Raw genomic sequence first — 23,130 nt, forward strand, 5'->3', positions numbered from 1 at the left:
ACAATAAAGATACATTCCTAGGAAAATCAAATAATAATTAAAACAGCTTAAATATATACTTGAAAAAATACACATGCCGAACAGCAACATAAAATTTCATAAATCAAAATTTAACATTTCTAATCAAATCAGCACATAATTCTAACAATTCTGTCACTCAACTGCGACTACACAATTTTTAAACAAAATAATTTTTCCTATTAATATTTATATTTCCCCGCCGATTGCATCCATTTTTTTATCTCAGTTAGATATCACTTATATTACCTAAATCTTTAAACAACATATGTATCATCAATTTATATACTATTTAAACATACTATAGACCTATAATACTCGCCATAACTAGAGAATTTGTAATATCAACTAGCATTTGTTGCTCTATGACATTAACGCATTTTATCTAATTTGTATAAATTTTTTAACTTCATAAGTAGCAACCAATGTTCCTCTCATTTTCTTATAGCTTAAATGGACCTTAATCTGTTCACCATGAATGCTTTGTATGTTGATGAGTACTATGTACATAGAAAACAAAAGCACCAATGCAACTTCACAAAAATCAGTGTGAGGTTACATACATGCTCAGGTTAGAGTGAACACTGGTAGCAAATTGACTATTTTAAAATAAATATTCATTAGTACTCATTCTAAATTAGGCATCAATATTACATTATCTAGTTCAAGGCTGGCAAACCATCGATCGCAAATTATCCGCCCATATTATAAAATTATTAGTCCAAAGAGGAAATTTGCCCAGGACTATTGATTTCGATTTCGCATTTTGCGTTGATTCAGTTTCCAAACTGTTGCCACCAAATATTATCCTCCTGTATTATATTTAAATAAATAAATAATGAAGAATCTGCATAAATGTATGTATGTTTCTCGCATTGTGATAAAACAACAGTACCTAGAGCCCTCAAATTTAATCCTCTTGCGAATATGGGCACTGAAAGCCCTAAGTTGAAATTTGTTTTATTACCGATTTCATATTTTGCAAAACTTTAACGAATTTTTTATTAACAAACTCAAGGATTTCAAAGCGAGCAATGGCAACGTTGTACAGAAAAACATTTTTATCTCCAGCGCACGAGACTGTATATCCGAAATTCTAAAGATATGCTTATTTTAAAATTATTTTGTAACCATGTAGTTGAACTGAATTTTATGGTTTAAGTGCAAAGAACATGATAGTTAATATATAAAGGTAACACATAAATTTGTTTTTGAAAAAAGGCCCCTTTGGACTTAATTTAAAATCTGAAACTTTTCAGATTTTATTTATTTATTTATTTTTAAAATATTTTCGTTGGAAACCTGTATGTAGCAAATCGATATCATCAATCATATAAGACACCCTGGGGTCCTGAGCTCGGAGCTTTTTCAGACGAATTCAATACTCACTTTCCTTGATATTTGTGAAAGAAATATATTATTATGAGGAACGAACATTTTCAGGCCCCTTAACCTGGGACCAGGCGGTAATCAGGCCTTGTTCAACCACAGAAAAATATAGCTCACACTCTTAAGGCAAGTTGGCCAGCCCTTTAAGTACCTAGTACAATGCAGCATTATTTTTTATTATACATTTAAGTCAAATAAGAATTAATACTTCAAAATTAAAATTAAAAAACACTACAGAATATAAAAACTAAATACTGAAAGGTAAAAAAAGTAAATTACTGAATTGATCCGAATATATAAATGATGTTTATTTCCTTAAAAAAACGCTTCGGGAAATATCCCTAAATATCCCTATCTCACAGGCATAGTCTTATTTAAAAAATAACTTATTCCTTAACATTCATATCAGAGACTTCCTAGTTAGACTCAATATATTAAATGCATGACTTCTCAGTATATTAAGCTTACAGATGTGAAGCTTTTCTTATATATCTTGTGAAACACATTCAAAAATAAGAGCTGCCTTATATTCAACCAAATGTAATATATATATATATATTTGAAAAGTTAGCTCTAGAATTACATTAAAAAATAATTGTATAATTCTGTTAATTAGAATTTATATTCAAGACATTTGAAAATAGTGTAAAAAGTATTAAAAATAAATTCTCTAATAATATACAATATAAACCTACCCTAAACTTCACCAAAACAGCAGTTACTTAGAATACAAATTAAACAAAAGTGCACAGACACCTACTTTGTTAATAAACCGTAATATTATTTTACGATAATTATTATGAGAAAATTACTGTCAAAGGTAGACTTATTGGGCTTGCACATATCCCAACCATAAGGGTCCTCACGAACTAAGGGGTCTCTAATCATTAATTATTTTTTAAAAAATAGTGAGCATACCAGTGTGTTTTCTACAACAAAAGTTCCAATAAAATAATTGAATTTTGTCCAATATCTGCTGTCAGTTTTCCTTCATCTGGCTTCATAATATCAAAGCATACTTCATAAAAGCACACTTATTAACACTTACATTTTTCTTTTCTTTTAATAAATCTATTAATTTTACGTTATTAGTTCTTTAAAACGAAGCTAAAAAGGCATGTCATCACACCCGAAGCAATTTTTGAATTACCAATTTATCATTATTACTTTCAAATATTTTTACTACTGTAAAGGTTTTTTTTAACTTTATAAAGCTGAAATGCAACAGCATTTAAGGTAGCTTATAACACTCTAAATTTAACTCGAAACAACCTGTTAGCAACTGTTTCATTCGCAAAATCAACCAATCAACAATTAAGTTTGTTTCAATTCACAACTTTTGCATGTATTTAAATTCCTTCAAAACAGAAGATTGAATTTTTCATGGCACTTTCAATTTTATAATAGCTCAATCTAAATAACATTTTTTTTCCCATTAATGAATACTCAATAGAGTTTTGAATTTCTATTTGGTTCAATATTTAATTGATTCTTCTTTTTATACTATCTCACTATTTTTACCAAATTATATCAGACATATACTTATCAAATAGATTTTGCCTATTTCATTCAAAAAATACCGAAATATAAAATTTAATTATATCCACTTCAATCTAAATAACATTTATTCACACTAATCACTACTCAGGTGAGTTTTGAATTTTAACTTATTTTAATATTTAGTATGCTCACTTCTTTAAATTAGCCAATTATTTTTACCAAATTATATCTGGCATAATTTAACAGATAAATTTTAAAATTTTCATGAAAACTGAGAAAAATAGAAAAATCAACTAATTTTTGAATTATTTTTAGCATACCTGCAGCTATATGCAGTTTTCATTTAAATAATTTTCCTTCTAATTTTGAATTACTGGCGGAATTTCATAGCAACAGAAATTTGCCTGCATACATATATCATTGTTAATCTGAAATTAAAATAAATAAATACTTATATATATAACTTTTAAATATTTATCTACGATATAACTGAATATTATATATCTATAATATAACTGCATGTTATTTATCTATCATATAACTAAATATTAAAAATTCCGCTGACTAAATCTGATATAGTGTTTCATTTATCTCAGAAGTTAACATCAACAGCCTATGCACTTAACTATTTTTATTGCTAGATGCAGATGATAAATTAGAACATAATAAATTTGCAAATGATAAAATAGAAGGATGAATATTTTTGACAACTAATCAATACAGTAGTTTAAATTCACACACAGCATCAAAGTTGAAGAAAACTTATTAAAAACTAGACATAAATATTAAAATGCATATAAAAATCACAAAAAAGGTAAAAATTAAAAAATCACATATATAAAAATTAATACTATTTTTTTAAATAAAACTTATACTAACCCTAAAGTACATCACAATTTAATTTATTGGATAAATAACAAGAGTTGAATAAGTAAAAATATTACAAAGCAGGTACTTCTTGTTTTTCAATGATCTATTCTTAAGATTTTTCTAAATTTCTAATCCTCCCTAAATCTTCTCTATTTTACTGTACATATACATCATGTTATTTAGGTTTTACATACACATAGATGCAAACCATGGCCATGTAAATGTGCAGTCTATGTTTTTTGACAATTTTAGCGCAATACAAAGTAAAAAAGGACTAGGTACATTCAATGATTTCCAGTTTTTTATTATCCTTCTATACCCCACCCCATCCAATAAACAAAAAATGTACTTAATATACAAAAATTTTTAAAATCACTTAGAAAAATATTTTGATTATTAAATGATTATTATCACAAACCTTTATTTTCGAAATGACATTCAAAACTAAAATTATCATTTTTATATTAAAATTATTATTTAATTCTTTTAAAATATTCTTGCAAAATATTAATGCATTTTTTTTTTCAATTCATAATGTATATAAAAGATTTTGCTATCACATTTGTGACAGAATTGTAAACAATACACAGTTGCAATTACGATTCAGCTTGAAACTTTTATGTTGAATCTAAAGAAAGATATATTTCATAATAATGTTCCGATTTTCATTAAAGAGAAACCGACAGGCTATCTGCAATTATATATTTTTTAAATACATTGAATTATTCAACAGGTACTATTAACAATATTTTGCAAGCCCTATCAATCACTATTTTTTCAGTCTTTCCTCAATAACAGACATACATTGAATAAATAAATTTTGAATGGCATAATATACATACAAATGAATCCGAGAATCTAATTCAATGGATTGTTTTTACACAAAGTCCTTAATCTCATATTACATTTCATGTTTATACATATATAGGGAGAGAGAGACACACATACAACATTCATTTACAACAAATAATATACCAGTTTTAAGATTTATTGAGCCTAAATATTATTCAATCATAATATTTTTTTAACTTTTAAACAAAGAACCCTTATAAATCAAAGAAAATAAAACACTCCAGATAACAAATATCTCAGCAAGAATTTTAATCATTTAGAAATATTTATATATTATTAAAATCAATATTAGTTAATTCGCTTTTATAATAATCACTGAAACATGACTCAATAAGTCTAAAAACTTTCACAACAACATTCATATTCAATCAACAGCAAAATAGATATTTTTTCTCATATAAAATTATATTGCATGATTAAAAATCCATCAGTAAAACGAATATTTACTTTCACTGAAATCTCATTTTATACTTCTGTATAATTTATTACTATTCTATAAGTAGCATTTGTACATATTTTTAGTTATAAGTTATGTTTACATCTAATTTTATTCTGAATATGGAAGACATAATCGAGGTAATGGTCCCAGTATCCTAATACTGCAGAGCTATTATGCAAGAAAATGCATCTATTTTTGACCTTGTTCTTAATATATCTTAAACTCTAGATAAATTATTAACAATTACTTATAGAATACAATAAGTATTGTTAAAAACCCTACAAGTATCAATTCAACAAGATTTCTCCCCCTCTTCTAATGTGCAATTTAAAATACATCACGTCATTTCATTTGAAGACTACAAAGAAAAAATGTCTATTTATCAAGGGCAGATTCACTTTGGAATTATAACCGGAAAGTTTTTCTCTCATGGGGATTCTAAGAACTTTAGAATTCAGGGATCTTTGGAGGATTCAGTGACATATTATTTTTTTAAATCAATGCAATGAAAAAAAAAACTATGTCATTTTTTTAATTTATGCAATTTACAATCCTTTTTTTCAAATTTATGACAACATGTTTTGTTATTATATGATTTAAGTAACAGACAATATAATCAAAATCAGAGTATTAAATACAAAATCGTCATGAATGCCTTCTTAATATTTAACTGCTTACGCTGCTATTAAAATAACTACAAACAAAATTTAAATTACTTTAACCAAAGTAATGGAACCAGTATAAATTTTGAGCTTCAGAAGAAACGAAATGATAATTCTGCAGCAAAATCAGCTGGCATATGACCACAATCCACATCACATCCCAATAATATTAGAATGCGACAACGAAAAACAAATTTTTGCTAGAGTAAATTATTGAATAACATAAAAGAATAACAAAATATTTTCCTACTCAAATTTCCTAAAGATGGTTATAATCCATCAACATCCAGACAGAATTTTTTCAAGCTATATTAAAGTAGATTCAAAATAAAGTCATGAAAACATTATCATAATTTAATGCTTTTATAGTTCATATTTATAATTGAAGATTATTTAAAAAAAACCACTAAAACTGAAAGAAATTATTGTGAATTTCAAAGAATAGTAATTAAACTATTTAGAAAGTCCAATGTAAAAATCAAATGTCAAAACAAGGAAATGTAAATGGTTAGTGAAAAGGAAATATAAACACAGTTCTCAACTAAAAAAATCTGTCTGGGAGTAAAAAAATTTTGAAACAGAAACCCTATATCAATATGATAGCACTATCAACATTTAAGTTTTCAGAAATATTTCTCATATTAAAGAGTTAAAACCAAGATGTAGTGATAAAATTTTAAAAACAATTGCTATCAAAAGACATATTTTAAAGTCGCAGTAATTTTATTCATTTTGACATTAATGAAGAGATAAACAGAGCTAACTAATTTTTAACTTAAAGAAAAAAATTCTAAAAAAATGTGTTGCTCATAATACATGCTAATTAGGTTAAAACCAAGATGGGAGAGAGAATCACTGACATTTCGTAACTATTTTTGTGCTGTTTATTTATGTGATATGTATGTGATGCATTATGTTTGTGACTCCCTAAAGTAATACTGATCTCAAAATAATATACAAGTTATGCAAAATTTGACCTATCATATTAAATTGTATAATTGGCAATGCTTTTAACCCACACAGATATAACCCGAGAAAGTCATTATTTTACTAAAATATGCAGAAAGTATGAAGGAAAATAAATTTTGCACAATTAAAAAAATAATACCAAACACTAAGAGGTTTACCCCTTCAAAAACACAAGTATGATGTGCTTTTCTGATAAAGTATTGTTTTTATTATGGTTTATTATTCAGTCTCAATAAAATAGAAGATGAAATAAAGCTGAATGACATCAAAAGCACTTCATTTCTAACACATAACAAAATTGAACAGAAAGGTATTGTAAGGCACATGGGAACTAATATTATTAATTTTAAAATTAATTCATAATAATAATTTTTATACGAATTTCATTTAACATAACAGATTATTATTATACTTTGTCGCTTAAAAGGCCTTTAAATGTATACAAGATAATAAAAAGAAGTTATCCATATTTTCTGAATTTAAATTAACTTGCTGCCAAGAACTTGAAAAAATTGTGCATCATTATCAATCTCGTACAAAAATCAGACACAAAACATCACTTGCATTATATACATTTAATTAATTAATAACAATATATTTCAGAAAACACACTGCTTTGTTTTATTATTTATCAGTAACTGGCAATTAAGAAAATATGAACTATACATCAATAGCTTTTATAAAATAATAAAATATATTTTTATAAATATTTGGGGTATTTAATGAAAGATATACATGAAGAGATCATTCAAATACTTCCATTTAATGACATTACTTTAAAATACAGTGTTGTAACTAAACAACATGCAACTTATGTGAAATAAATAATTTTATCATAATTTATTGCTACAAAAAAAGTATCCTTATATAATTTTTGACACAAGCAAAATATTTACATTATGAATGATCTATGCTATGAATACAAAGCAAGAAACATTTCAATAGAAAAGTTAGCTAAATTATCTCTGAGCTATATAAAACAATATTGTCAAATACTGCAGTACTGCTAAAATCAGTGAAATTTATCTGCAAAAACTACTATAAAGATTTTGACTTATAAACAAATGAAAATAAAATACTGCACAGAAAAATAAAAAGATGGCATAATAAGCATAATGACATAGCCACTTAATTTTATCTAAATTCAATTTAATTATTGTTTTCAAGAATCCACTGATGAATTATACTATATTAATCAGCTGCATATATACAAAAATGAATGATACACTAAGTCATTCTTCAATAGTACTATCTGAAGACTGATATGTAAGCAAAGGTACATCAGTTCACAGTGGTAAGAATTTCAGATTGTTCCCACAATAAATTAAATAAAAGTGTATACAAATATTTAAAAAAAAAAAAAAAAAAAAAAAAAAAAATTAGTACAAGTAGCCCTCGACTTACAACAGCTCACATTTATGATAGCCAGAAACTTGAAGTCCTCTGATTTAAATTTACTACCAGCATTGCACATAAGCATTGTTTCTGTTCATGCAATGTCATATGACAGTTAAAATGTCACTGTGCCTGAAAACAAAGTATGTTATCTTTGACTATGTTTGTCTATTTTTCATTATTTGCTTCTTAAGTAGTAGAATAATGTGCAGACATAAAATATCTTTACTGGCAAAAGTTTACTGTAAAAGGATTATCTGAAGCATTTTAAAAATTAAATCAAGGACTTCAGTTAGTGAAAAGTATAAATCAAAGTACTAATAATTTCACCAAAGTTGAAACACAAATTTGAAATGCAGTTGGATGTTATCACAACCCATATGACAGAAAATGGAAATTTAAGAAAAAAAAAAAAAAATTAACAGAATAAAATTTTTTGATTTAAGAAACTACTGGTTGCAATAAATCATCCATATGAGTATCAATTACTGATCTCTTGTTTTTAGTCGAAGAAATCACAAATGTTTTTGTTCATGTTAGCTGTTATAAAAGAAGAATATGTCTTAATTTTATCAAATATTTATGTATGCAGTGAATAGCCATGAAAAGAAATTGTTTATAAGTGTTACATCAGTTTATATATTCCTAGGCCCATTTTATGTTAAGAGAAAGCCTACTTTTATAAAATATTATGAAAGCTATCGAGAGTAAAGTAAGATTCCAACTTACATCAGATTTGATTTACAATGGGACCATAGGAATTGCATTCATCATAAGTTGAGGATTACCTGTACTTGGAATTTTCTTGAAAAACTTCTAATATGCTGTCATAATAAATATAGTAAAATAAAAATGACGGAAAACATTCTTAATGTGTCGTACATAAAAACTGGAATTTGGTAATCTTATAAGCATACACATTTATATGAATATAAAATGCACTTCAGTTTTGATTGTGTCATGTGTGGAAGACAGCCTATAAATATACAGGATGGAGATTAAGAACCTGACTGTTTTCATGGCATTATTATGAAGGAACTGAACAAATATAGCACAAGCACTGCTAATAACAGGACAAAGCATATTATAATTTGTTAAAACATAATCATGCCATTAAAATTACATTAGATAGCTGGTTTCTATCACATCCCCAAGCACTTCTGAAAATAGATAAATATGTTGCAATTTACTGAAATATAGTCAAATCTTAAAAATTACATTAGAATGGTGTACATTTTTAATATAATAGAAACAATATTTATATTAACAGAAACTAAACCTTCCATAAGGAAAACAATGCAGCACAATAACATGTCTGAAGCCAACAACAGAGGAGGGGGGACTAGGTGTCTACCAGAGGTAAGTAGGTGTAAGCTTCTCGTCCTCCAATATCCAGCATTTATTTGAGATTTAAGAATTTAGATTAAATTAGATGGCTAAACAAGGGCTAGATGGTGATACAATAGCTACTTTTTTTAGAGACAGAGGTTGCAAGAATCATATTGCAATGTCAAAATATAAAACAATAATTGCAATGAAACCAACTTCTAATGCAATTTTTTAGATGTAATTGCAAAAGACCATTATCTTATTTCTAACAATGCCTGTGTATATTTCTGCCCTATTTTCTTGAACACTGTTATAAAAATGCTATATATTTATTCTTTACACTGTATGATATATAATGACAAATATTGGATCACAATATTAAATATTTCTGCCTATGCTAGTCTGAAAATAATTATTGATATAATGTATTTCTGCCTAACTTCTGCTAAATATTAAAAAATTCATATTTTCTTCTAACCATAAAATTGAGATATTACTGCATTTCTCTATGTGAACAAAACTAAATTTATCTTGCAGATTTATTTAAATAATAAAATATAAATTCAACTTCTTGATAAATGTATTTATTACGCAACATCCTAGAATAAAAATATATTACATTTACTTTCTTTTATCAAAATAATAGGCTCATTTAAAACCTAATATCCAATACAGTAAAATATACATGAATATGCATATATTCTTAATAATCTGTATTATATTTAATAATGTTTTAAAATCAGGAGATCACAAATACTTTTTATAACCTATTTACATATCAAAGTGATGTAATTATCATCTGTAAATGCAGAATAAAGCCTTCATTTAACCCTGCCAGATTTAACAGAGTAACATTTATCATCTAAATATATGATATTTTTGCTAAAAAAAACAATAATAATAATAATAATAATAATAATAAAACTAGCATTTACTCCTTGACATACAATTTTAAATACTACTTAGCAATGAACTAATGAAATACAGATATTTTTTTACACTTTCATAATGCAATACGGAAATGTATTTTTAAATTTACAGCAATAAGAAAATATACATTTTAAAAATTTTTTAATTCTAAAAGTAGATACTCACTAACTAAACACCTTTGGGGGGTAGAATGATAAATTGGTGATTTAGAAAACAGAATTATGTATAACAAAAAAAAGCAAAAGTAGTTACAATTTATAGAATGAATATTACTACTGAACAAATAACACAAAAATTTGTATAATAGAAGGAGGAGGGAAGATCATATAAAAGTCTTTAATGTATTTTAGATCATCTATTTTAACAACATACCTATAAAACAGAGTAAAGATTTTAAATTTTTCATGAAAATTTAAAAAACAAAAACTATTTTCAAACTTTTAAAATAAATATGGTAGTTTACAATTAAGTGAGATTTAGGATAAAATTTTGGGCTAACTTCCTAATTTAAAAACTTTAATCCTAAAACAAACAGGTCATTAAGGACAAACTAAAGATAATTCTTTTAACAGATTCATATTAGCATAAAGAGCAGTTTTATATGTTAAAGCATAAAGAGCAGTTTTATACGTTTATGAGAAACTCCTTATCGAACTTATTTTTTAAATTCTTCATTATAGTTATCATCAACAGTTAAATCACATAATGAAGAGACTGATGATTTTCCCTGCAAATTTTAAGTATTTCCTCCCTTTATTAAAAAAATAAATACTACTCATATGAGATTTAGAATCTGTACTATAAATTTGGTTTCATAATGAAATTTTCAGAAATTATTTTTTCTCCTATTCTCTTTTTAAAAGAGTGTATAAACTTTGAAAGTTCATCAGTTAAAAAATAGTTAAATTTCAGGATTACATAAAAAGAGATATAACACTACAATTAAGTTGACATTAAATCAAATATTTAATAAATGATACTTTTGTTGTACTATCACAACTTATAATAATAATACAGCAAAGCATAAATCATAATAATAATATATACATATTATATTACAAAATTTCTTAAATTATATCAGAGAATAACTTAGGATAGTTTACACATAAAATTTCACATGATTTTTTAAACAAAAATAAATAATCAACTGTATTTATTATGAAAATCACACTTAGCAAAGCAGCAAAACTTGCATTAGTAATTACATTGAGAAAGACAATTTTAGAGACTCTCATTCTGATACGATCTGACATGAAAATACTGTTACATATTCATATTTTACTTCAGTTTATGTGTAGATCTTTAATATTCTGGCAGTTACTAAAATAAATAAACTAAAAAATCAAACTGCCTTATCTCAGTTATTCAATATTACATTTCATAACAATCACCTTAAAATTCTGTAATATTCATCAAAAATATTTTCTAAAAAGTGGAAAATGTTGTTTTGATATGAATATAAGAAAATTAGGAAGTAATAAAAATTATTTAGAACTAAAGTTTTAATAGTAAATATTAAACACACATTTTTCTTAATTTACAAGTTTGATTCATTTGAACTATGTATATATGTATATAACATCAGTAACAAAAAATTTTTATATTTATGATTAACACAACTATATTAATTTAACACTAAAATATTTTAGAACATTTTAACATTGCAAAATATATTTCAAAACATTAAACATAATCATTCTACATTTTCCCATGCATTCCAGTTCCATGTATCAGGAACAAGAATATTTGTATCTTGAGAAATTTCTGCTTTAAGGTTGAAGCTTTTCTCAGTTTTTGGAGCATTAAAAAACAATGGTGATAATCTCAAATCTGAAGTTTTGAAGTCCTCAGGATTTAAAGATGCGGAGGTACTTGATTGACTCAGAACACTATCTAGTGATTGAGATCTATCCCTCTGCATACAGGAGGCAGGAATCAAAGGAATGCTATGTATAGAAAAAATGTCACTGTCAGATTTTGATTTCAGCTTTAATCTCTTGGCACTGGACATTCGCCGAACTTTAGGTAAATCAGAACGAGATTTTCTTAGTCTTGATTCATCAATAATTTCGTCTGTAGTACGAACACCAACAGCTTTTAAGATTGTATCCATTTTGTTTCCATAATCCATATGACCAGATACCTAAGACAATTAAAATGAAATGCATTAAAGAATAAAATGCTTTTACCATAATATACTTTCGATGGCATATAATTATAACCTGATTTAACAAAGCTTATAAGTTAAAATAAGCAGAATTTTTTATTCAACATTACTAAGAATTTTAGTTTTATTTTTAACACCTTGACTTTTTTTTAACTTGAATTTTTTGTAATAATAAATGACAGGGGGTTCATTTTCTATGTCACCAAAGTTAACCAAAAGTATAATAAAGCTCAAGTTGGTACCACATTACAAGGAATAGGCAATTACAAATTTCCATTACTTCAGTACATAAACTTTTTCTTCAAATCATGTTTAGTATAATTACAGATAGTCACTGATTTATATAGTAACAAAATACAAGATTGTTATTTATTAAACAATATTATAATATGACAACAATATAAAACAACAGGAGAAAAAATTTTAAAAAAATTGATTGCTGACTTTCATAATTTGGTGATATTTCATAATAAATACAGTTCATTATTTATTTTGGTGTAAAAAATCATATGGAATCTTATGTGTAATCTATCCTAAGTTATCCTGTGATATTATTTAAGAAATTTTGTAATATAATATGTATATATTATTATTGTGGTTTATGCTTTGCTGTATTAGTTGCTGTTTTATGATTTGCTATAATGTTCTGACTACTGTTTGACAATTCTGTGCAATTCTTTTTCTTGTAAGGAGCTATAATGAGATTGTGGATTTTGCTGGATGATGAAAAAGAAAACATTGCATTTATCCAGAAAAATGGTATTTTGCATAACAATACAGAAAGTAAAAATTTGCATACGATGAATTCCTATTTCATAAATGGTTGAATTTCATCTCACACTGATCGCGTTGTGCAACTTTCTCATTTTAAGTGAAAACAGATCACTGTGTAGACTGGAAAACATCACTGTATGAAGTACAAAATTTGTGCAATTCTCTGATTTTTTTAACACAGGAACCGATTGAGGAAACAACAATGTGCACAGTTATAAGTTGTGTGTGATGCCAAGTTTATGTAATTCTCTAATGCTTTTTAAAGCTAAAATTAATTACAGTACACATGGGAAGAAAAGCTGGAAAAAAAAAGTAAGTGTTTCATTATGGGTGCCCCCCTTTTTTTTAATTTTTTAAAATTTTTTTAACTGGTTGCTGTTTTGTTAAATTCTTAGTTCATTGCCATTTTTGAAAATGACTGTTGTCTTTCACGTCTCAGACTGTCGAAAAATTAATTGTCAATGATTAGCGACTTTTTAGAAGGGTTAAGCAGATAATCAGAATGTAACATCATTTCCCATGAGATCTAGGTTTATGCAAAGGTAAAAAAACTTCTTTCTGTTTGTAAAGTTTTGATGTAATTGATATTCATGGGCATGTCGATGAGATTTTCTTATTAGCTACTGTTGGTTTTTTCTCTTCTTTCTGGCTTAACTTATTCGATGACCAAGAAAGAACCCAGTACCTTAAATCTTCCAATCACCCAAACTATTCGATCCATTGGGGTGGATAGCTCCGTTTGTAATTCTCGCTAAAATGATCCTTCAGCAATTGTGGAAATTACAGTTATCATGGGATGATCCTGTAACAGAAGAGATTGATCGAAATTGGAGAAATCTATGTAGAGAAGTTAAACTTTTGAATTCTATAAATATACCTAGGAAAATTCTGCTACCTGATTATTTTCGATGTGAACTTCACAGATTTTGTGATGCGTCTGAAAGGGGTTATGCAGCAGTTATTTATATCAAAACTTGCAATAACTCTGACATTAATGTTAAACTCGTAACAGCTAAAACTCGTGTAGCACCATTAAAATCTATTACGATTCCAAGACTGGAATTATGTGCAGCAGTGTTATTGGCACGCTTGATTCAGTCTGTAAAAGCTGCATTAGTTATAAATTTTGATTTAGTGCAAGCTTGGAGTGATTCACAAATCGTGTTGTCATGGCTAAGGTCAGATCCTAAAAAATCGCAAGTATTCGTATCCAATAGAGTTTCTGAAATACAATCCATCTTACCACCTGAGAACTGGAGTCACGTTGATGGAAAGGAAAATCCAGCTGATTGTGCTTCACGTGGATTATTTCCTGCAGAACTATTATCTCATCAATTGTGGTGGAATGGTCCTTCTTGGTTAAAGTGCAGTGAGATTGCCTTGTCTAAAAATATTCTTATAGATGAAGAGGCATTACCAGATGCACGTAAAACAGTCTCATTTGTAGTTTCTGAACCTGTACAGGAACTTGCTATTATATCAAATATATCTTCATTTCCAAAGTTACAACACATATTTGCTTGGATATTAAGATTCATATCGAATTCTAAAGTAGCATATCTAGAAAGAAATACGTCTTTTTTATCTAGTAATGAAATTCGAGCTGCAACTTTCTGTATTGTCCGAATAATACAGCGATTTCACTTTTTTAAAGAAATTCAATGTTTGGAGTTGGGAAAGGACTTACCTACAAACAGCAACCTCCTTAGCTTGTGTCCAATTTTAGATGACAACAAAGTGTTACGTGTAGGAGGAAGACTGAAAAATGCGCAACTGTCAGAAAATGAAAAACATCCAATCTTATTACCTTCAAAACACAATCTGACAGAAATCATAATTAGACACTTTCATGTCAAATATCTGCATGCAGCACTGGAACTTCTTCTATCTTTAATTAGACAGCAATTTTGGATCATAGCTGCTAGATCTGCTATCTGAAAAGTAGTAAGATCTTGTATCACGTGTTGCAAACTTAGAGCTAAAACTGCAAGTCAAATAATGGCTGATCTACCGGAATCTAGAGTAACACAATCGCGACCATTTCATCGAACTGGAATAGATTTTTCTGGACCGTTCATGATTAAACATTGTGCAGGACGTGGACAAAAATCATTTAAATATTACGTATGCTTATTTGTGTGTTTTGTAATCAAGGCAGTATATCTTGAAGTGGTAGAAGATTTGTCAACAAAAGCATTTTTAAGTGCACTGAAACGATTTATTGCAAGAAGAGGGAAACCATTTGAGATTTATAGTGACTGCGGTACTAACTTTAAAGGTGCAGACAAAGAAATCAGAAAATGTTTTTTGCAATGTAAGCAAAATCAAGAAATTCACAAATTTTTGTCTTTAGAGGAAATAAAATGGATTCAACCCGCCATCATCTCCCCATTTTGGTGGACTATGGGAATCGGCAGTAAAGTCAATGAAATTACATCTAAAAAGGACTGTTGGTGATACTGTGCTGACCTATCCCGAATTTCAGACCTTGATAGCGCAGGTTGAGGCTTGTCTCAACTCTAGGCCATTGTGTCCAACTTCGGCTGATCCAAATGATTTAACTGCATTAACACCTGGTCATTTCCTAATAGGAACGTCTTTAACTGCCATACCTGAACCAGACCTAAATTATAGTTCCTTCAATCACATCGACAGATGGCATGTGAGACAGTTTATTTTTCAGCACTTCTGGAAAAGATGGAATCGAGAATACCTGTCTCATCTTCAACAAAGACCTAAATGGCAAAAATGTCAAAACAATTTAGAAGTCAATGACTTAGTCCTCATCAAAGAAGACAACCTTCTGCCTCTTAAATGGAGGTTAGGGAAAATAATTGCTGTTCATCCGGGCTCAGATCAAAGAGTCAGAGTTGCTAGTATTAAAACTGGTCATGGTGTCATTAAACGACCAGTCGTGAAATTGTGTCCTCTTCCAATTCAGACTAAAAATTATGAACTGCTTTGCATATAATATTTTGTATTATTTTTCTTATGTTTATCTTTATTACAGACTAAGAAGTTTCAAAATGCTCCAACTGTTGAAATCCCCTGGGATTTCAACGAGGGCCAGGATGTTTATGTGAGTATCATTTGCTTCATTTTATTGTTGCAAACAGCGTAAATTCCTTTTGTTTTTCTTCTTTTAGTTTTGAACTTTATGTATGGCAACAAGATAATTGATTGATAGAATTGTGTTTGTGACAGCCATGTAGAATGGCTCGCTTATTTTGTATCAATTATTTCGCATCGCTGACAAGTGTAATTTAATAAAAGTGTAGGAATACAGTCCATTTGTTGATTGATTATTGTTTGTGAAACCTATTAAGTTTAAGAACATATTTATTGTTGATCCATAGGTCGCTGGTTCGTCTCCGGCTCGATGGACCAACAGTAAATGTTCTTTACTTAATTAGTAACACTCCTGCGTTAAGACCGCTCTTTTTGTTTTAAAAGTTATAAGTTCACTCATAATTGATCACAGTCATTCTATTTCAAATGCAAGAAGACTAATTTAAAATTTTCATAAACTTCATAACTGAAATATAAAAAAGTAGTATATGGTCAATAGTTACAGAGCTATACTTGCCTTCACAATGCAAATGAATTACTTTACAGCATCTTCCAGAGAAGTCAATATAAAAATTAAAACTACTTTTAAATTGATAGTTTATAATTAATTTAACATTTAAAACTGATAGTTTATAGTTAATTTACCAATAAATCTTTTATCCATTATTTAAATATTTGGTTTTATTTGTCAAAATTTCTACCTATTTAACGTTTCTTCAATTATATAATAAACACTGATGTAACATATGTAATAAAAACCAGTTTAAAAAAAAAATTACCAGTAAATGAATTTTGATGCCTTTTTAAATTGTGTTCAAAATTACATGACGACTAGAAAGGAATTTTCATTACATGTTACCATAATTACTCTTAGAGATGAAGGCATATGTGTCAAATAATTAACCTACTCATGAATACAAAGCAAAAGTTCTAAAAAATTAAATGTGGTACTTTATCAAGCAAAGAAATGAACTCCCCCAAAAAATGCACAATCCTCTATTGCTTCACAGACTACAATCTACATAGGGTAAACATGATTTTCATAGCATCTAGGGGTTCTTGCCTTTGACTTGGCAAAGAATTTTAAATCCTGCAAGGGATATCCTATAAACCTCCAAAGTTTATAAATAAGATAAACCTCCAAAGTGCCAAAAAGCTCACAAATTGCTCTTCTAGGTTAACAATTTTGTGTTTTTCATTAAATAAGAGAGTACCAAATAATAAAAAATGAGTAATAAGAAAGTACCAAAATTTCTTGCGATTTATTTTATAACAAAATCTTTATTTTATGGTGGGGAACTAGATCTGAACTAACACAGCATGCCTTTAATCAACTCCAAGCTAGCTTAAAACAAGTTGTTTAATTTAAACGTAATTTTTAGAACATACCACACTGCTCAAATCAACATTGCACATTCTTCTGTCATCCCATTTAATTGGCTGCAATCCAGCAATTTTCATTGTTGCAGAAGATGTACGATATAAAAATTTCAGTAACCAATCTCCACTGAAAATATAAGATATTAGAATTTATATATTTTGTAATTTTAATAGAACTTACATTATGCATTACCATATTTAATGAAAACACATTTTTCTCAAAAATAAGACAAAAATACACAATTTATAATACTTTATGACAGTTAATACTGAATATGTTTATGACAGTTAACACTAAAAAAATACTCTTACAGTTTAAACAGCAGTAAATCAAGTAACCCATATATTATTACTTGTAAGTCAAAAATACCAACGTTACAAACTGACAAAAAAAAAAAAAAAAAAACTGAACACAATAATTTATTGATCAATTGACCTTTAATATTTTAATATATTTTTGAATCTAATAATTTTATGACAAAAGCTGGAAGTACAGAAAGAATTGTGTATTCAACTCTATCTTAACACATAAATGTATTGGTGAATAGCTAATACTAATATGAAATGGATACAAATGGATTTAATAGCTAGTCATGGTTTTATAACAGATCTCTTTTTAAAAATATTTGAAATAAAATATTATATTTTATGTCTCAAATCTGATATTTCCTTCTACACTACTGCTAAAAGAATAGTATTTAACCCCTTCGCGCCGACTGTCACGTCTACGTGCCAGCAATGAACACACTCACTTCCCGGCCAACACGCAGGCGTACCAGCGCATTTTCCCGTTCAGCTCCGACTGTAACGTATTTATGACAGTGTCCTGGAACATTTTAAAAACTATAATTTCTGCCACAAGATGGCACTGTATGTCCATATGGTTTCAGATACATGAACATTAACCTTCTACTCGAAATGAGAGAAGCATAACTCACATACACATGTTCTTGATTATATAAACAAAAGGGGAAAAATAAATCACGCCATTCGGAAACATTCCGAATGGCGTGATTTATGATGTCTCTTTAAATTCGCACGTGGTAGTTGTTTATTGCAAGTAGAGAAGTTTTATGTTCGCTAGAGCGTTGGGTATTTCGGTTTGCAGTTCAGTTTTTAGAAAATAATTAGATCTTGTGACGTGAATTCTTTCTGTTTTTACCATTGCAATGTCGAAGCGTCGAAAATGTTTAACAGAGCATGAAATAGCAGAAATGATGCAAAATATTTCAGATATTGATTCTGAAAGATTAACTGAAAGATATTTTCCAAAACTTTGTTCAGAAGAGATTGATAAGAAAATGAGACGACGATGCTTAGTTTGTTCACATTCCCGGAAAAATCCTCCAAAACGGCAAATGAGTTATTACAAGTGCAAGGAATGTAACGTAGGACTGTGTGTAGAATCCTTGTTTTCAAATTTTTCATACGAAAAGAGAATTTTAAGTAATATATTTAGTTTTCAGATGTATAATGTTAAAAGTCATAAAATGGTGAGTAATGAAAATAAAATGTGTAAAATATGCATTTAAACAAGAAATAAGGTAATTAAAGTATATATAAAAATATCTATAAAGCATAAGCTGTTTAAATACTCTATAGAGCATTATTAAACAATGCGTTGATACTTTGGAAATTTCATGGATTTAGGCTTAATAGCAAAAAAGCCCCAGGCCCTGGACAGATGCTCGCGTAAGACACTGCCGGCCTCCATGATATGCACACATTTGCGCTACCCGGCGCGAAGGGGTTAATTACTAGCATTACACTTTTACATGCACTTGTACACTTAAAATTAGAAGGCAAAATTCCACTTTGAAATTGATATCAGTTTAACAGAAAAACTCTGTGTTATCTTCAACACGATTCTTACATAGCTCCTCTTTCTCAGAAAGGAAAAATATTTTATTCAATTCTGAAATTTAAAATTGCTGAACTTCCTTTCAATGCATTATTTGTGCCTCATCTTAATATATTTTGATTGTTACATCACACTTGGATAATAAACAATACAATTTGTAATTAGTTACAGTATATTAATAAAACAGCAGAAAAACCTTGAAAATCAACATACCTGCAATATCCATTAACAATTTTACCATTTACAACTTTTGAAAAATCTTTCCAACTTTGCACATGGGCAGATACTGGAGCACCTAATAAGATAGCATCTTCAATAATACCTTCAGAACCTAGAATGTCAAAAATAAAATTTAATTAAATATTAAAGAGAAAATTCCAATAAAAACTGAAAAGCAAATTCATTCATGAAATTAATCTTCCTCAAATATATAATGTTACTTAATTTATACTACACTGATTTGCAATTTTTTAAAGTCTTTAAAATTTAAGGATTGTCTTGATTTTATGGTCCCATATGGATTGCAAAAAAGTCCCCATATGAGGCATTTCAGTATCAACAGTATCCCATCATGCTTATCCATTTTTGAAAGGTTCATTCTAATTGTCTCAGCAGATTCAACAGCTTCTCCTGCCAGTACTAATCAGTAATGACAGCTCCACAAGCTTTTCAGAAATTCATACCACCTTAAATTTTTACAGCTGGCCATGTCATCTCTTGAAATCTATCAAGTTTATCTTTAAGGCAAAGAAATTACCATATTTTTTCAATAAATTTTCAGCAATGGAGAAATTTTTTAAGGAACCAAACAAATTAGCCAAAAAATTAGTGCTAGTGCCTTCTACCCAGTAGAAAATTCACCCATCAGAAACAGTTCCAAAGAAATACAATTTACATACCCATATCACCCAAAGAAACAATCTTTCATTTTTATTGCTGAGTACGGTAAATTATTCAGAATCCCACTCTTCCCTTTTTTATGCGATTAGAGTCTAGTCAAAATACCAGCATCTATTTCTCTTATTTTTCCCCCTTATCATCACTAACAATTATTTTTCTTTTTATTAGACACAGTTAGGAAAACAGCATTCCTTAAGTGAGCCCACCAGCAGCCGAGCGTAAAGTCGCTGAACACTGGTAGTTCGGTCCGAGGTTCAAATGCTGTGAACGGGCTGGCTGCATGGGCATTTTCGTGGTTTTCCCCATATGTAATGTGTATACGAGCCAGTTTCCCTTAGAAAGTCCTCCACGAAGGCATGTTTACTCTCTTTGAATAATGTGAATATATCTTCATATTATGGCTGTCTAGGAGCTTAGTTAATTAAAAGACTAAAGTCTTGCTTATCCACCATACTCCTCTATTCTATTATTAAATGCTGTATACTCCTCTAAAGAAAACTTTTGTGTAATGAGGCTGCAGTCAAAAATGCTGTTTTAGAAGTTTATAATTTCATATTGAGATTCATTCGTTATGAATTTAATTTAGCTTTTAGTTGAATGTTCTTGTATTTTACCTCTACTGGACAGTAATTAGCAGTAATGGTTTCTTGGACGTCAGCCCCTGGAGATCCATTGGTTGAAATAGGGAGGTATAGTCTTTATGCGCTTTGCCTATTTTAAATGATCTAACCTTATATGTTACCAGAGTGCACTTCAGAGCAGGGAACAAGTCAAACCAGCAATACTCTCACTGTAATTTAAATTATGAGTTTTACCAGTGCTAGCCTGATGTGCTTCTAATTACACCACAAAAACAAGCAGTGCAGAAGGACAAAAATTCCTTACATTGTTCGCCACTTAAATGGTACTGGTGTGGAGATCCAGTCCCCAAATCCTAGTAGGATGAATTATCGTACACTCTCTTTTCAGTTCGGCCTCTACTTAGTCATTAAGTTTATTCTGCAGCAGAAAACATGAGAAGTCAGCAATGCCCTTGAAGAGTTTCAGATTCTGGATCTAATAACTACCAGAGAGCCATGCTACAAAACCAAACAATAAAGGAGGAGAAAATTCAGTAAATAACTTTCATCAGAGCCTTTTAGTCAGAGCCTTTCCAGAAGCATTTACTTCTTCCTTAAAAAACATCAGATCCTAAGTCTACTAATCAAAGATTCTAGATATGCATTTCTCTAAAAACAACCTGCATTACCTTTTCAAGACAGTAATAAATATCAATATCTAACTCATTTTTATTTTTTTGGTAAAAAAGCTGGACCTTTTTCAGCAGCTTACTTTTAAAGGTGACAAGTACACCCTATAATCTACAAATCTTAAATTTATTATTTTTTTCCTTAAGAAACTGTAAACACTAAGAATTAAACAGTTATCTAGAGGAAGTACATTTTTATTTGACGTTTTATCAGCTGTGCTATATTAAAGTATGTTAAATCTCCTTCAAAAACAAGGACACTAACTCCATTTCTTCTTCTTTTTTTTTTTAAAGGAAACAACAACTGTATACAACTTTGTATCTATATTATTGTTTCTTTTCATAGAAAGGCAGAATGGGGCTGTTTTAATGTAATCAATTAAGCAAGATTTCTTTTTTATACCAATTTTCATAACAATTGTAATCATTTTTGTTCTTGCATACGAGTACTTTTGAGTGATTTTGCTGTCGGGAAATATTTTTCCAAATAAAGCTGCAGCATGATGAAAGGCAATAAATGGTATATTGTTTTCCAATTACAAAAAAAAAAAAAAAAAAAAAAAAAAAATGCACAGAATAGGCCTTCAATGTTAATAACTATTTTACCTTTTGTTTCAGCATAAAAATTTAATTTTTTGTTCCTCCATAAAATTAACGCCATATTTTTTTTTTTATATCTTTAAAAACAATGGCCCTTCTACTATATGAAATCGAAAAATCACTAAGACAAACAGTACACATCATTAACATACTAAATTTCTTCAACAAAATAAAAAGTCATCTGTATATGATTTTTGAAAAGGAAACAACCAAAGTTTCCATTCATAAATATAACTAAGACTGCAAGCCCTTATTAATTTCTCAAAACACATGAAACTTGCATCATTTAATACTCACCATCTATCTAAATGACCACAGAAAAGGAACGAACAACATCCTGATCTTACTTTACACTCAGTAACTGATAAACATTTGTATTTGATGATCTTTGGAGACTTGAAATATCATGTTTTCAAACATACCTCCCTTGACATGCACAGTGATAACCCACAACTGATAAAAGGTTTTTAGAAGAGACCATATTTCTCAGAATAAATAAATAAATTTGGTCAACTTGCATAAAAATCATGAAAAATTTTAGAAATAAAAGAAAATCAGGTGAAATACCTTATAAATAAATCAGGTTTATGGGAAAATCAAAATTAAAAATCAAAAGTTTCTTGCTCATATTGAGAGAGATACCAGTCCATGTTTCCATTATAAATTACATACTAGCCAAATTATGTATAGTAACACGTTACAGAATTGCACGAGATAAATATGCATAACAGGCTCAAAGTTTACAATAAATTAAACTGTTTTTGATGCAATAATTTT

General features: G+C 28.6%; 1 protein-coding gene across 1 annotated transcript in view; it reads right to left on the bottom strand.

Moving 5' to 3' along the window:
* Positions 1-642: 642 nt before the first annotated feature.
* The window catches only part of LOC118187865 (transmembrane and coiled-coil domain-containing protein 4-like), an 88,881-nt gene continuing 66,393 nt past the window's right edge, over positions 643-23,130 (bottom strand). The window contains exons 12-14 of the mRNA XM_035358149.2: positions 19,818-19,935; positions 17,753-17,870; positions 643-12,496 (exon numbers count right to left, since the gene is read on the bottom strand). Coding sequence (XP_035214040.1) covers positions 12,047-12,496; positions 17,753-17,870; positions 19,818-19,935 — 686 coding nt within the window. The 3' untranslated portion in view covers positions 643-12,046. The remainder of the gene's footprint in view (positions 12,497-17,752; positions 17,871-19,817; positions 19,936-23,130) is intronic.

The sequence above is a fragment of the Stegodyphus dumicola genome, chromosome 12 (assembly GCF_044657685.1).
Source record: "Stegodyphus dumicola isolate Sdum_Otavi_A_Nest chromosome 12, ASM4465768v1".
Lineage (NCBI taxonomy): Eukaryota > Metazoa > Arthropoda > Arachnida > Araneae > Eresidae > Stegodyphus > Stegodyphus dumicola.